Source organism: Mesoplodon densirostris, chromosome 6, assembly GCF_025265405.1.
Source record: "Mesoplodon densirostris isolate mMesDen1 chromosome 6, mMesDen1 primary haplotype, whole genome shotgun sequence".
Taxonomy (NCBI): Eukaryota; Metazoa; Chordata; class Mammalia; order Artiodactyla; family Ziphiidae; genus Mesoplodon; species Mesoplodon densirostris.
The window spans coordinates 19,876,888-19,889,437 of NC_082666.1; the positions used below are offsets into that span (position 1 = coordinate 19,876,888).

Here is a 12,550-nt window from a genome sequence, read left to right on the forward strand (position 1 = left end):
GCCGAGGCAGCCACGATGAGGAAACCAAGGGGCCCTGTTCTAGGAGCAGGACTTCCGCGTCCCCATACCCACCTCCTGACACAGGCAGCTCCTTTCCAGCCTGGCCTCCTTGGGCACAACTGTAAAAGGGGGTTAATTGGGCCTCCTAGGAGCCAACGGGCTCCCCTTCCGCCCCGCCCCCCCCCCCCCCACCCCACGTCTTAAGGCTTCTTCCACCTCTCTGAGGCAGTTTAAGGGGCCAAAGGGATGGGGGTAGTAGAGGGCTTGGTGAGGCATCCTCTCCGGGGAAACCACAGTTTCATGGCCGCAGGCTCCTAGAAGGTCCGAGGAGAAAGGAACTGGTCATGGGGTCCAAATCCTCAGCTCCCCTGTCTCACAGGTTGGAGAATCAGGACCCCAGGAGGGGCATAGGTTGCCAAAGGTCAAGGTCAGGGTCAGAGGCTGGGAATATCTCCTCCCTCCCTCCTTTGCTTCCTTCCCGCTTTACTTATTTAAAGGCATGAGTTCGTGTATGGAAAAGTATGTACCTGGCACCTGGCAAGTACTTCCTAAGAGTTACGGAATATTATTATGATTAATAGTATTAATATGAAGGTGTTCACTGGGTGCCCATGTGTGCCGGGCAGGGGGACACCATGGGGGCACAGCTGTGTGCATCTCCTGGACACTCCCCTGTCCCAGTGGGGACTCACCACGTGCACCTACACCGGCCTGGCTGGTGACCCAGACCCCTGCGTGTGTGAGGGGGCAAAGGAGGAGAGGTTGGAGAGGCCAGGAATGGTTCAACACTAGCTCACCTGGTCTTGCTTTCTGGAAAAATGACTCCTTGGCCTGAGGGTTCTCCTCAAGAGAAGGTGAGCACAGGTAAGCTGGACTCTTCCGGAAGCAGGACGATCCTCTCCGCGCCCTGGGAAGCAGTACAGACAGGGCTGAGGAGGACGTGCAGCCTGAGTGGGGAGGGGCCTTGCGGGGCTCCACAGAGCCTGAGGGAGCCGAGATTCCAGCCTGGCTTCTCACTGTGTCCGGAGCTCTGTAGACTCTACCCCCGAAGGTTCGGGAAACCCCAGAGCAGCTTCCTACTCAGAGCCCTTGCCAGGGAGCCCAGTTCACAGAGACGGAAGCGGTACTGCTCCCCCAGGCTGAGCTGGCTGATGTGACCTCCCCGGGGCCCGCTGCACTCTGCTCAGAGCCCCCAGCGGAAGGGCTGGACCCCAGGCTGGGGATGTGGCCCTAAACACCCAGGCCAGGCCTGGCTCCAGGGCAGCAGCAGTGGGTGGGGACCAGGGGAAGGAGACTGGCATTTGCTGAGCAGTAAAAAGGTACCAGGCCCCAGGCTGAGTACACTGCCAGAGTCATCTCATTTGATCCTCTTCACAAGAGGAGACTGAGGCTCAGCCAGGTGGAGTGGTTTGCTCATCATCCCACGGCTTGTAAGGGATTAAAAGTGAGGGATTAAACTATGTTTGCCTGGTTCCAGAGTGGACACTATTTTCCCCGTGCCTGGGTGTGCCCAGCTCGGGCCCTGGCAATGGGTATGTGGCAGAGGCATGACAAGGCAGAATGATGATGTTACACTGTTAATATCAATAGTAATACATGATGTTTACAGACCACTGTCCTCAGTCATTTACCATGGGGGAAACTGAGGCACAGAGGTTAAGGAATTTGCCCAAGATCACTCAACAAGTAGGTGCCAGAGCTGGGGTTTGAGCCCAGTAGCGCACAGCCCACCTTTTTTTTTTTTTTTTTTTTTTTTAGGTTTAACAGTTTATTTATTTTTTTAGGTGTAACAGAGCCAGACTAAATGATTGTGAGCTCTGCCACTGGGGAGGCTGACCAGGGAGTTCCAGGGCCGGGCCGGGGGGCACTACTGGATCCCGTCTGGGGTGCGGGCAGGGAGCCAGGGCTGGTCAGGAGCCACTGCTCAGTGACTAGCTTAGGGCCAGAGTTGATGGGGGTGTCCTGCATTCGCAGCTGTGTTGCCACCTCCCTCCAGCTGCTGTCCCCCACCTCAGCTGTAGGGGGGTCTGGAGGGGCTGAGACCGGAAATTACCCCAGAAAGAATCAGGGGGGATGACATAAAACTGCCTTTCCTAAAGTGTGTGTTCTGGTGGCCACCTGGTGGAGGTGAGGGTGGGAGTGGAAGGGGGAGGGGGAGGGGAGGTTAAGGATGACGGGGGAGGGAGGAGAGGCGCGAGGGAGGTTTGTGTGTTTGGAGGAGTTGGGGAAGCATTTCCTAGTCTCTCCACTCCCCGCCCCATTCATAAAGCCCATTAGCATTTTAAAGGCTGTGAGGAACCCATCTGTGCTGAGATTAGTCAGTTATTTAACCCAGTGTTTCCCGCACTCGTCTACCCTTCCCTGCTTAACGCCCTTGAGGGAGCCAGTCCAGCCTCAGGGAGCACCGTGGGACACCCTGGTTTAAACGGGGGCCCTGGGGGTGGGTCCTGCCTGTGTCCAGAGACGGGTCCAGGAGGGACAAGCCTGAGCAGCTCGGCAAACCCACACTCACCCCAGCTCCCCGCTTCCCGGGCCTCTGCACGGACCTTTGGTCCCTCTGTGCAAACAGAGGTGCTGAGAGCAGTTTGTTCCTGTTGCTCCCCCAGGTTGGGCCTTTGGTGGGCCCGGGCTGGGGCTGGCCGATGGGTGGGGCAGGGGGAGAACGCAGGAGGACCGGGCCTCCCCCAGATTTGGGTCACCTTGGGAGGAGAGGGGTGCTGGTGGGCAAGTCCCCACAGGCGGGCCTGAGCAGATGGCCAAGGGGATTATTAAAATCCAGCTTTGTTCTCCTCAGAGGCTGGGCCTGAAAGACGGGGGGAGGCAGCAGGGGCCCAGCCACGGCTGAGCCATTGTCCCTCACTTGGGAATAGATTTTTCTGCCACAGCCAGAACGTGAAGAGCAGCTTAAGCAGGGAGAGGCTGCCTTCTGTGGGCCTGGGAGCCCACCCTGAACGGCCCACTCCTGACCTTAGGGTAGCAGAGGGCAGTAAGATAAGCTGCCTGATGTCATGAGGACCAGGGGACACTGAGGCAACATAGGAGAGTAGCTTGTTTAGGGACCTGCCTCCATGATGGCCACATACATGACAATGGTGATGATGATGGTGATGGTGATGGTGGTGATGATGGTGATAGTGATGATGATGGTGATGGTAATAGTTATAATATCGATGATGACGCATGTGAGGGTGGTGGCTGCTACTTAATGAGCACTCACTTTGTGCACAGACAGGTGAGTTCAGTCAGCTGCTCTAGCACTCAAAGGAGGATGGTGGTAGAGCCTCAGTGTGAACCCAGGCACTGCAGAGCTCACGCGCTAAGCCAGAGATCAGCAAACTTTCTCTGTAGAGGGCCAGACAGTGAATATTTTCAGCTTTGTGGGCCATATATTCTCCATGGTAACAACTCATCTCGGCTGTTACAGGATGAAAGCAACCACAGACGATACAAAAGCAAGCGAGCACGGCTGTGTTCACTAAAACCTTGTTCACTAAAACAGACCATAGTTGCCAACCCCTGCTTTAAACCACTTGGGTCTTTAACTTCAGAAGGTCTTCCTTGGCCATCTCCCTGACTCTCTACTTCTCTTCCAAACACTAGACTATTTACCATATGAAATCCGTCCTCAAATGTTGGAGATCTGCTACAACTGAGAGATCATTCCTTGTTGATTGACTCATTCATTCAAACAGTCATTAATTGCTGTTATTATCAATGTAATGATAATTATTGGAAATATTTTTATTAATAACAAATATTAATTATTATATCACTGTAATATAATTATACTTGTTCTATGTTAAATATTAGATTGATCACAATATTATTATGATATATTATAACAAATATTATTAATAAAATTATTAATATGGAAAACCATAGACTTTGGGGTCAAAGCAGAGTTATAATCCCAGCCCAAGGATTTTTCAGCTGGAGATTTTGAGTAAGTGACTCAACCTCTCTGAGTCTCAGTTCCCTCTTCTGTAAGATAGGCATATGGTCCCTCCCTCTCAGGACTGCCATAAAGAGAGAATGAAAGGGTATGTAAGCCCTTGGCCCAGTGTTTGGCCCCCACCCAAGGGTTCCACTCAAAGGTATTATTTATTATACAAAGCCATGTTCGTTGAGCGCCTGAATGATGGCGTGACTGAAGGTGAGGCCTTCTGGGTGGGTTTGCCCCAACCCTTGGCTCTGCTGTGCCTCTCCTCCCTTAAAGGTGAACCTGTACTTGGACCCGCCCCAGCCCAGCCACAGCATCCACACAGGGACGATGCCCCAGGGAACCAAGGTCTTGTCCTTCACCATCCCACAGCCCCACTCTGTAGAGCGGTGGCCAGGCCCCGCCAAGGGCCTGCAGACCTCTGAGGCTTCAGGTGAGTCTGGGAGAGGAGATGTGGCTGAAGGGCTCCTCTGTTGTGACCCTGCTCTAGGGACACTTGGTTCACCCTGGGGTGGCGCTGGCTTCAGGCCAGGGGAGGGAGGGAGCTGAGGCCCCTCTCTGGGCCCTGTGACTTGAAGAGGTCAAATGGAGATGTAGAACGTGTCTGCTTTGAGCAGCCTGGGCGAAGGCCTAGCTCTGCCACGTAGCAGCTGTGTGACCTCGGACGAGTTGTGGGACAAAGAGCATCGTCCCTGTAGAGCCCTCACCTGGTGAGGTCCCCACGGGTGTTACCCCACTGACAGTCAAGGAGACCAAGGCTCAGAGAGGTGAGGACATGTTAAAGGTCACACTGCTATGGGGGAGGGTCGGGATTTGAACCCACATCTTTCTGAGTTGGAGCCCACACTATTGACTGGAAACCCAGAGGCCTGGCTTGGCTCTAGCTGTGTCATCCGGGGCTGATCCACACCTTGTTCTCTCCTGTAAATGGGGACAACACTGCCCAGGCCCCTTCCTCAGGTCGATGTGAAGATGGCACGATCGTGAGACGGCTGAGCTTTCATTCGAGGATGGAGGTGGTGGCTTTGAGGTTCAGCAGCTGTCTCTCAGCCCCAGGAAGGACTCTTCTTGGCCCCAGCATTTAGTGGTTGTATATTCCAGGGTGGCCATCAGCTGAAGGAGACCTGAACCCCTCCTCGTACCCCAGCACACCCGCCCTAGGGTGGCTTCCGGAGGACCCGGGCATCGCCCAGGACCAGCCCTCAGTGGAGCAGGCCCAGGAGCTGACTTCTCGTGCCAGTCGGTTCCTGGCCAAGGTGAGTGGAACCCCAGCTTTGCCCACGAGAGATGGAACTCACCTGGAGAAAGCAGAGCCTCTGCCCGCTTGGATGAGGGGCTGTCTACGAGGCTCGCTCATTATTCCCCTGCTGGAGTTAACTTGGAAACAGAGCCTCCCTGACCCTGGCTTTAGAGACCTCCTGGCTCCAGCCTCCTCCTTGTCACCCAGTGCTAGATTTAACTCCCTTTTTGGCCTTGTGTCTCATCAAACTCTCCCTAATCGTGCTTGAAACTATCTCCGGTTTCACTTCTGGGGGAGACTGTCTGCTTTTTCAGGATTCTGGAAGGGTTATGGAACCTCTACCTTCTCCCCTTTAGGATAGATCACCTCACTTCCTTAGTTCCTTTCGTGTTGGAAATCAATCCTCAGTCACTTCTCAAGGGGCCTTTATATTTTCATCCAAATAACTATGAATTGTTTGCAGGTCTGTTTATAACTATACACTTGGCCTTATTCCAAAAGTACTTTAAAGCAGCTTAGAAAATACATGCGTTGTAACCACATTCTGAAAACGGAAGTGAGGAAACTGGGGCAAAGGGGGGGAAGTAGGGATAGGAAAAAAGTAAAAGGAACTTAGGGAGAAGTGAATAAACAAAAAGTTCTGCTAGACCCTGAATGCTTTATCAGATTCACATTTGGTTTTGAGCTTCCTAGTTGTCAATGCAGAAAGGGAGATGCAATAGTTACATCACCAGGTCCATAAAACAAACTCTTTCAAAGAAACACCACCATTCTTTCTTCCCTTCCTTCCTTCCTTTTCTTCTTTCTTTTTTGTAACATCTTTATTGAGATATAATTCACGTAATATACAATTCAGTCATTTAAAGTTAATGCTTCAGTGGCTTTTAGTATATTCACAGTTGTGCAGCCATCAACACAATCAAGTTTAGAACATTTTCATCACCCACTAAGGAACTGCGTATGCATTAAGCAGTCATCCCCCATTCCCCTTCCCCCCAGGCCCTGGCAGCTGTTCATCTACTTTCTGTCTCTTTGGGTTTACCTATTTTGGACATTTCCTATAAATGGATTCATGTAACATTTGTCCTTTTGTGTCTGGCTTCTTTCACTTAGCATAATGTTTTCAAGGCTCATCCTTGTTGTAGCAGCATGAACTTTATTCCTTTTTATCGCCGCCATTCTGGGTCCTGTAACTGGAGAGATGTTTCTCCTTGTCCTGTGTGCTCTAAAGTAAAGCAAAGCCAAGGTCACCACACTGAGCAAAATCTAGGGCACCAGCTGACCCCTAATGATCCAGGCTGCCCTGTCCATACAGGAGCCACTGGTCAGGTGGCTAGTGAGTACTTGACATGTGGCCACTCCAAATTGAGACGTTCTGTAAGTGTAAAACACATACTGGATTTCAAAGACTTTGTGCAACAAAAAGAATATAGGGCTTCCCTGGTGGCGCAGTGGTTGAGAGTCCACCTGCTGTTGCAGGGGACACGGGTTCGTGCCCTGGTCCGGGAAGATCCCACATGCCGTGGAGCAGCTGGGCCCATGAGCCATGGCCACTGAGCCTGCGCGTCCGGATCCTGTGCTCCGCAACGGGAGAGACCACAACAGTGAGAGGCCTGCGTACCGCACACACACAGACAAAAAAATAATATTTTAGGTTTTAAAATATATTATTAAAATTAATTCACTTGTGTCTTTTCACATTTTTATTATGGCTCCTGGAAAGTTTTAAATTACATATGCAGCTTGCATTACATTTCTATTTTATGTTATATAAATTATATAATGTAATTAGGTAAATTTCTATATTATATTTTGGCACTGATCTAGAGCTTTCCTAGTAATGCTAGAAATCTCCAAATTGTCTTTGCCTTTTTTTTCCTAATTAAAAAAATTTTTGTAACAGTAATAGATACCCATGGTAAAGACCCTCACACAGGGCAAAGAATATATACAGTGAAATCTTTTCTTCCACTCTTGCCCTTCTGCTTCATGCAAAATGTTTAATGCACACAAGTGCATTTATAGAAATGGTCACATGAGTATGTACACTATAATGTACCTTGACTTTTTTAATGTCCCAAATTTGAATATTTCTGGGTAGGCAATAAATTCACTTTGTTCAAAGTTCGGAGGATACATATAGTAGAAAACCTTCCTCCCATCTTTGTACCCGCCCACCACCCAGTCCTCCTCCCTAGAAGCAATTAATATTGTAGTCTCTTGCATCCTTCTAGAGACAGTTTATAATATACCTTCTAGAGATAGTTTATAATACATAAGCAACTGTGTTTGTATTTTTCCTTCTTTGTTCTCTCCGTATCTTATACAGATGGTAGCCTACCATAAGCACTGTCCTGTACCTTGATTTGATGCTGAAAAGTAGGTCTTGGAGGCACTTACACATGAGAACACACATATGTGCTTTCATCTTCTGGATGGCTGCATACCGTTCCACAGATAGGCATTCAGACTGTTTCCTGTTGCCCCACGCCCACCATGCTGCCGTAGGTTTCATGCACAGGAGTAAGTGTGCTTTGCTGTCGATAAATTCCTGGAGGTTCCACTTTGATTTTTCCCAAGGCTGCCATGGCCAAGGCCAGTGGTGGAGCTTTTCTGGCACGTGCCTCTCCGTGCTTGTCAGAAAACCCACATCGCAAGGCAGGGCCCAGCTCTCCGCTCCAAAGTGTGACTGTGGTTAAGTGTGGGAGTCTGTAGGACTTACCTTCTGAGTCTGGATTAATGGAGCGTGTTTCCTTTCCTTTCCAATTCCCAGGTGGAGTCCTTTGTAGAACTGCTACAAGCAGGACAGCTGACACCCCAGGACCAACTCAAGGTACTGCCCACTTCAAGAGATGCCCTTGGAGCTGCCAGACAGCTGCTCTCTCTCCCATGGCACAGGCTCTGAAGCCTCGTTTGCTGCAAGACAGACCAGAGAATCCCAGACATTGTGTCTCCTTTTAGAACAAACAGCCCCTGATTAGCTTTCCATGATAATGATCATTATATCACAATAGTCACCATTTATGAAGCAAAGATGCTGATGTGCCAGGCACTGTGGTAAGCCCTGATGTACATTATTTCATTTTATCTCCATAAAAACCCGGCAAGGCAGTTACAGTCATCACCCCCATTTAACTGGGATGAACTGAAGCCCACAGAGGCAGCTGGAAGGCCACACAGCCAGTAGACGGCACAGCCCAGACCCAGGTCTGTCTGATTCCCAAGTCCAGGGTCTTAATCGTTGCCCTGCACAGCTTCCCATGGATTATATTGCCTGTCGGCAACCAGGAAAAGGCCTTTTCTTTTTATAATTTTCCTTATTATAAAAGTAATTGCTAAAATTTGAAAACTGGGGGGAAAAGGGAAAGAAACCCCTAATCTAACCATTATTGGCTTATTTCCTTCTGGGCTCTGGTATTTCTAGATAACTGTGGTCATGTATAAAATTTAGATTTCTGATGCATCAGCCAGGGTCCCAAGAAGGAGCGGATGGAACTCTCAAAGCTGCGGGTGTAAGGATCGGTGAAGGGACTATTAGCTGGGGTGTGGGCAGCAGCCTCAGGGAGCCCGACCAGGGACAGGGAAGCCCAGGGACTAGCACCTGCCCGGAGCAGTTCCCTCCCAGGTCTCTTTCCTCCCACCCTGTGACCTCTAATAGATGCCTCCCCTAGACAGGCCCCAGGGGAAACCAGCAGGTCAGGAGCCCAGCTGATGCTCAAGGCGCAGAGTGGGGTGGGAGAGGAGCTGAGGGAGGGTGAGTAGGGCAAATGCAACGCACTTGGTTTGATAGTTTTTACTGTTAATATTATGTTACTAAGTATTATGTTACTATATAGATGTTACACACATTCTCCAATTACAAAATGTGATATGGATTGTATTATCTCACTGAGTGGATGATCAAGGACCTTGAAAATCAAAACCATTCTTTTTCTTCCCCCTCTCCTGATTCCCCCATATGCAGGGAGATCGAGAGCTGTTGGAAGATAAAGTTTGACTGGGGGCTGGACTCTAGGTTGTCCTTGGCCTCAGCCTATCGTCAGCATAGGATGAGTGAGATGAGGATGATAAAAAGCCAGGGATAATGAGCCCACCTCCCATAGCTTTAACCTCCCATGAGTTAGCTACTATCATGTTTACTGTGGGGACCTAGCATAATCGTTGAGACCATGAGCTCTGGAGCTAGAGGGCCTGGGTTCATATCCCAACTCTACAACTTGGTCACTCACTGTGTGACCTTCACTGACTTAAGTAATCTCTCTGTGCTGTACTTTCATCCTGTTTAAATGAAGATGATAAATTACCCCTCTCATTAGGGTTATGTTGAGGGTTAAATGAATAATGCAAAGGGCTTTAGACAGAGCCGCAATGCTCATAAATGTTAGTTATCATTATCAAGAGTATGACAGTGATGATAATACCATCTGTAGTGATAGTCTATAAGGATTTGGGAAAAGAATGCCTAATGTTCCAAAATCCACTGTTTTGAGAATCGAGGATGAGGATCTAAGGTCTCTCAAGTACTAGGTCCTTATGGGGATATAGTGATAGCATTTTTTTTTTCTTTTGCGGTACGCGGGCCTCTCGCTGTTGTGGCCTCTCCCGTTGCGGAGCACAGGCTCCGGATGCGCAGGCTCAGCGGCCATGGCTCACGGGCCCAGCCGCTCCGCGGCATGTGGGATCCTCCCAGACCCGGGCACGAACCCATGTCCCCTGCATCGGCAGGCGGACTCTCAACCACTGCGCCACCAGGGAAGCCCAGTGATAGCATATTTGACACTATGACCATCACGGAACATTGGGTTCTTGTAGGTCTACCCAGGAAGGACTGGTACCCTCTGAGGCTGGTGCCAGTGCTCTAAGCCATGCCTCTGCCATACCAATCTGATGGCAGGGAGATTGACCAGAGTGAGCAGGCTCCAGAGGGTACCAACCCCAGCCTTCCAGATATTCCAGGGCCCAGAGGCCTCCACAGTCCCAGAGTCCCATGCCCCTCCCCTCCCCCAAGAGCTGTCTCGTCCACTGTGTCTGCAAGGATGGAGCCCACGGGGGCTGGGCACTCAAGTCTTCCTGGCCTGTCTGGTTTCAGGTCTTCCAGCAGCTAAAGGCTGCCCACGCGGCCTTGGAGGAGGAGTATCTGAAGGCCTGCAGGGAGCAACACCTGGCCCAGCAGCTTGCCGGCTCCACGGGGACGCCCGGGAGATTTGACCCCGGCAGGTACATGCTGGGGAGAGAGGCCTCCAAGGACAGATGGGTCAGGCCCTGGGTTCCCACCAGGAGGGGGACAGTTTGTCCTCATAATTCACACACTAGGGGAACAGGGAGAAATCCTATCCCAATTAACAACATGTCCAGATGGGGGATACTTGAAGGCTGAGATATGTGTCCTTTTTGAACTCCCTTCAATGAGAAGTGACCTTGGAGATAAGAGTTAAAGCCCCTCATCGGACAATGGGGAAACTGAGGCCAGAGGGGGAGGGGATTGACTCAAGCTCCTGCAGCCAGATGGTGGCAGAAGGGGACTCAGGCTGAGGCCTCCTTATTCCCAGCGGCATCCACTTTCACCTTGTTGATTTTGCTCTCCACATAATCTAAATTATGATGTCAGATGCACTCTCCGTGGGCATCTCTGGGGCCTCTGCTCTGAAGCACAGCCTCCCAGACCTGCCTGATGTTTCCTCGTTCCAGGGAGCTGGAGGCAGAGATATTCCAGCTGGGAATTCGCCTGGATGAGCTGAAGGACCACATAGACCAGAACCAGCAGGAACCTGAGCCAGCCGGGTCAGACTTGGCTCTGGACAGCTCCCCAGCCATGCCCTCCCCCGAACAGCCAACGGGCCTGCCCCCTTCTTTGGAGCAAGCCCCCACGCCTGCCATCCAGACCCTCTGCCCTGAGGTACCTCTTTGCCCAACCGTATTGGACTGTTCCTTCATTCACTGTTTTCTCCATTCATTAACTTCTTCATGACATATCTGAGAAGTTTGTACCATGTACCAAGACTCATGACACATGGTGGGAATTCAGTAGAAAACAACTGAAATAATAAGTGGCTTGTACCCTCATGGAGTTTTCTGTCTAGTTGAACTAGTTACCCAGTTACTTAACTATAATTTTGATCAGTGCTCTGAAGGAGAATTATGAGGTTCTACGAGAGTAGATAACAGGGTAACATATCTGAGTTTAGGGGGTCAGAGAAACTTTCCTTGAGGAAGTAAAGTTTAAATGAGATCTGAGGGTGAGTAGGAATTACTAGGTGCAGAAAAGCCATCTGGCAGGAAAAACAGCCTGTGCAAAGGGCCTGTGGTTAGAGTATGGACCCTGAGGGGGTCAGTTGTCTAAGAGGCAGGGGAGGGGAGGAGACTGGGGAGGCAGGCAGGGGCCTCAGGATGTACGTGTGTGGGTCACATCAAGGGGATGGTCTTAAACTCTGCTGGGTTTTTCAGCAGGAGAAGATACCAGAGAATTTGCAGGTAGGTCAGAAGTGGGGAGGTGGCGGGGCAGATGGAGAGAGGTGCATGGACTTGAGAGAGGTTTAGAAGGTACATTTGACTGGACTTGGATTGGTGATGAGAGGAAAGGAGCAAACGATGACCTCCAGGCTTCTAACTTTTAGTCCTGGGTGGATCTGGGGACTATTCACAGAGGTGGCGACACTAGAGAAGGGCTGTACCTGGAAAGGGCTTTGTAGAATTCTGTCTAGCCCACGTCACAGCCCCATGAGAGACAATCATCTTGAGTGCATCATCTTGAGGGGCTCCCCTGCTCCCATGGTGAAGGTGTTTTGAGCGGCTGGGTGTCCATGTTGGAATGGAAATCTGGGTTCAAATCTAGGCTCTGCCCCTCACTTCTGTGTGACTTTAGGCAAATCATTTGAGCCTCAGTTACCTGTCTGTAAAATGGGTTGTAATAACCTAGATACTGGTGGGATTGTTGTGAAGTGATGTCTGTACAGCGCCTGGCACGTAGCAGGGGCTCAATCAATAACAGTCAGTATCGAAGATCGAATGACCCAGTCCCTACTTTTGCACACATAAAAGGATGATAGGTTAGTGAACCTAACCTATTTCTTACTCTTTGACACCCAGCATGAGCCTGGCATAAGGTGGGTCCTTAAAAGGTGGTCTCAGATGTCTGCTGAATCTCTGCCCCTCCTCCTTTCTGGCCCCAGCTCGACGCCATCAACACTGGCCCCCACCCATTGCACGTGAACTTGGATCTGAGCGCTACCAGCAATGAAGTAGAGGACAGGCCACTGGGCCTTCCGACCCCGCTCGGGCACAAGGAGCTGCGGGTGGAGCAGGATTTCCACGGCCTCCTAGAGCGGTGAGTGCCCACCAGGAGTGAGGCCAGGGTGGTGGGTCCAGTGGTG

At 50.7% G+C, this 12,550-nt stretch overlaps 1 protein-coding gene across 1 annotated transcript in view; it reads left to right on the plus strand.

Moving 5' to 3' along the window:
- The window catches only part of AKNA (AT-hook transcription factor), a 42,957-nt gene that overhangs the window by 12,346 nt on the left and 18,061 nt on the right, over positions 1-12,550 (plus strand). The window contains exons 5-10 of the mRNA XM_060100656.1: positions 4,217-4,373; positions 5,042-5,196; positions 7,954-8,013; positions 10,270-10,397; positions 10,869-11,076; positions 12,350-12,504. Coding sequence (XP_059956639.1) covers positions 4,217-4,373; positions 5,042-5,196; positions 7,954-8,013; positions 10,270-10,397; positions 10,869-11,076; positions 12,350-12,504 — 863 coding nt within the window. The remainder of the gene's footprint in view (positions 1-4,216; positions 4,374-5,041; positions 5,197-7,953; positions 8,014-10,269; positions 10,398-10,868; positions 11,077-12,349; positions 12,505-12,550) is intronic.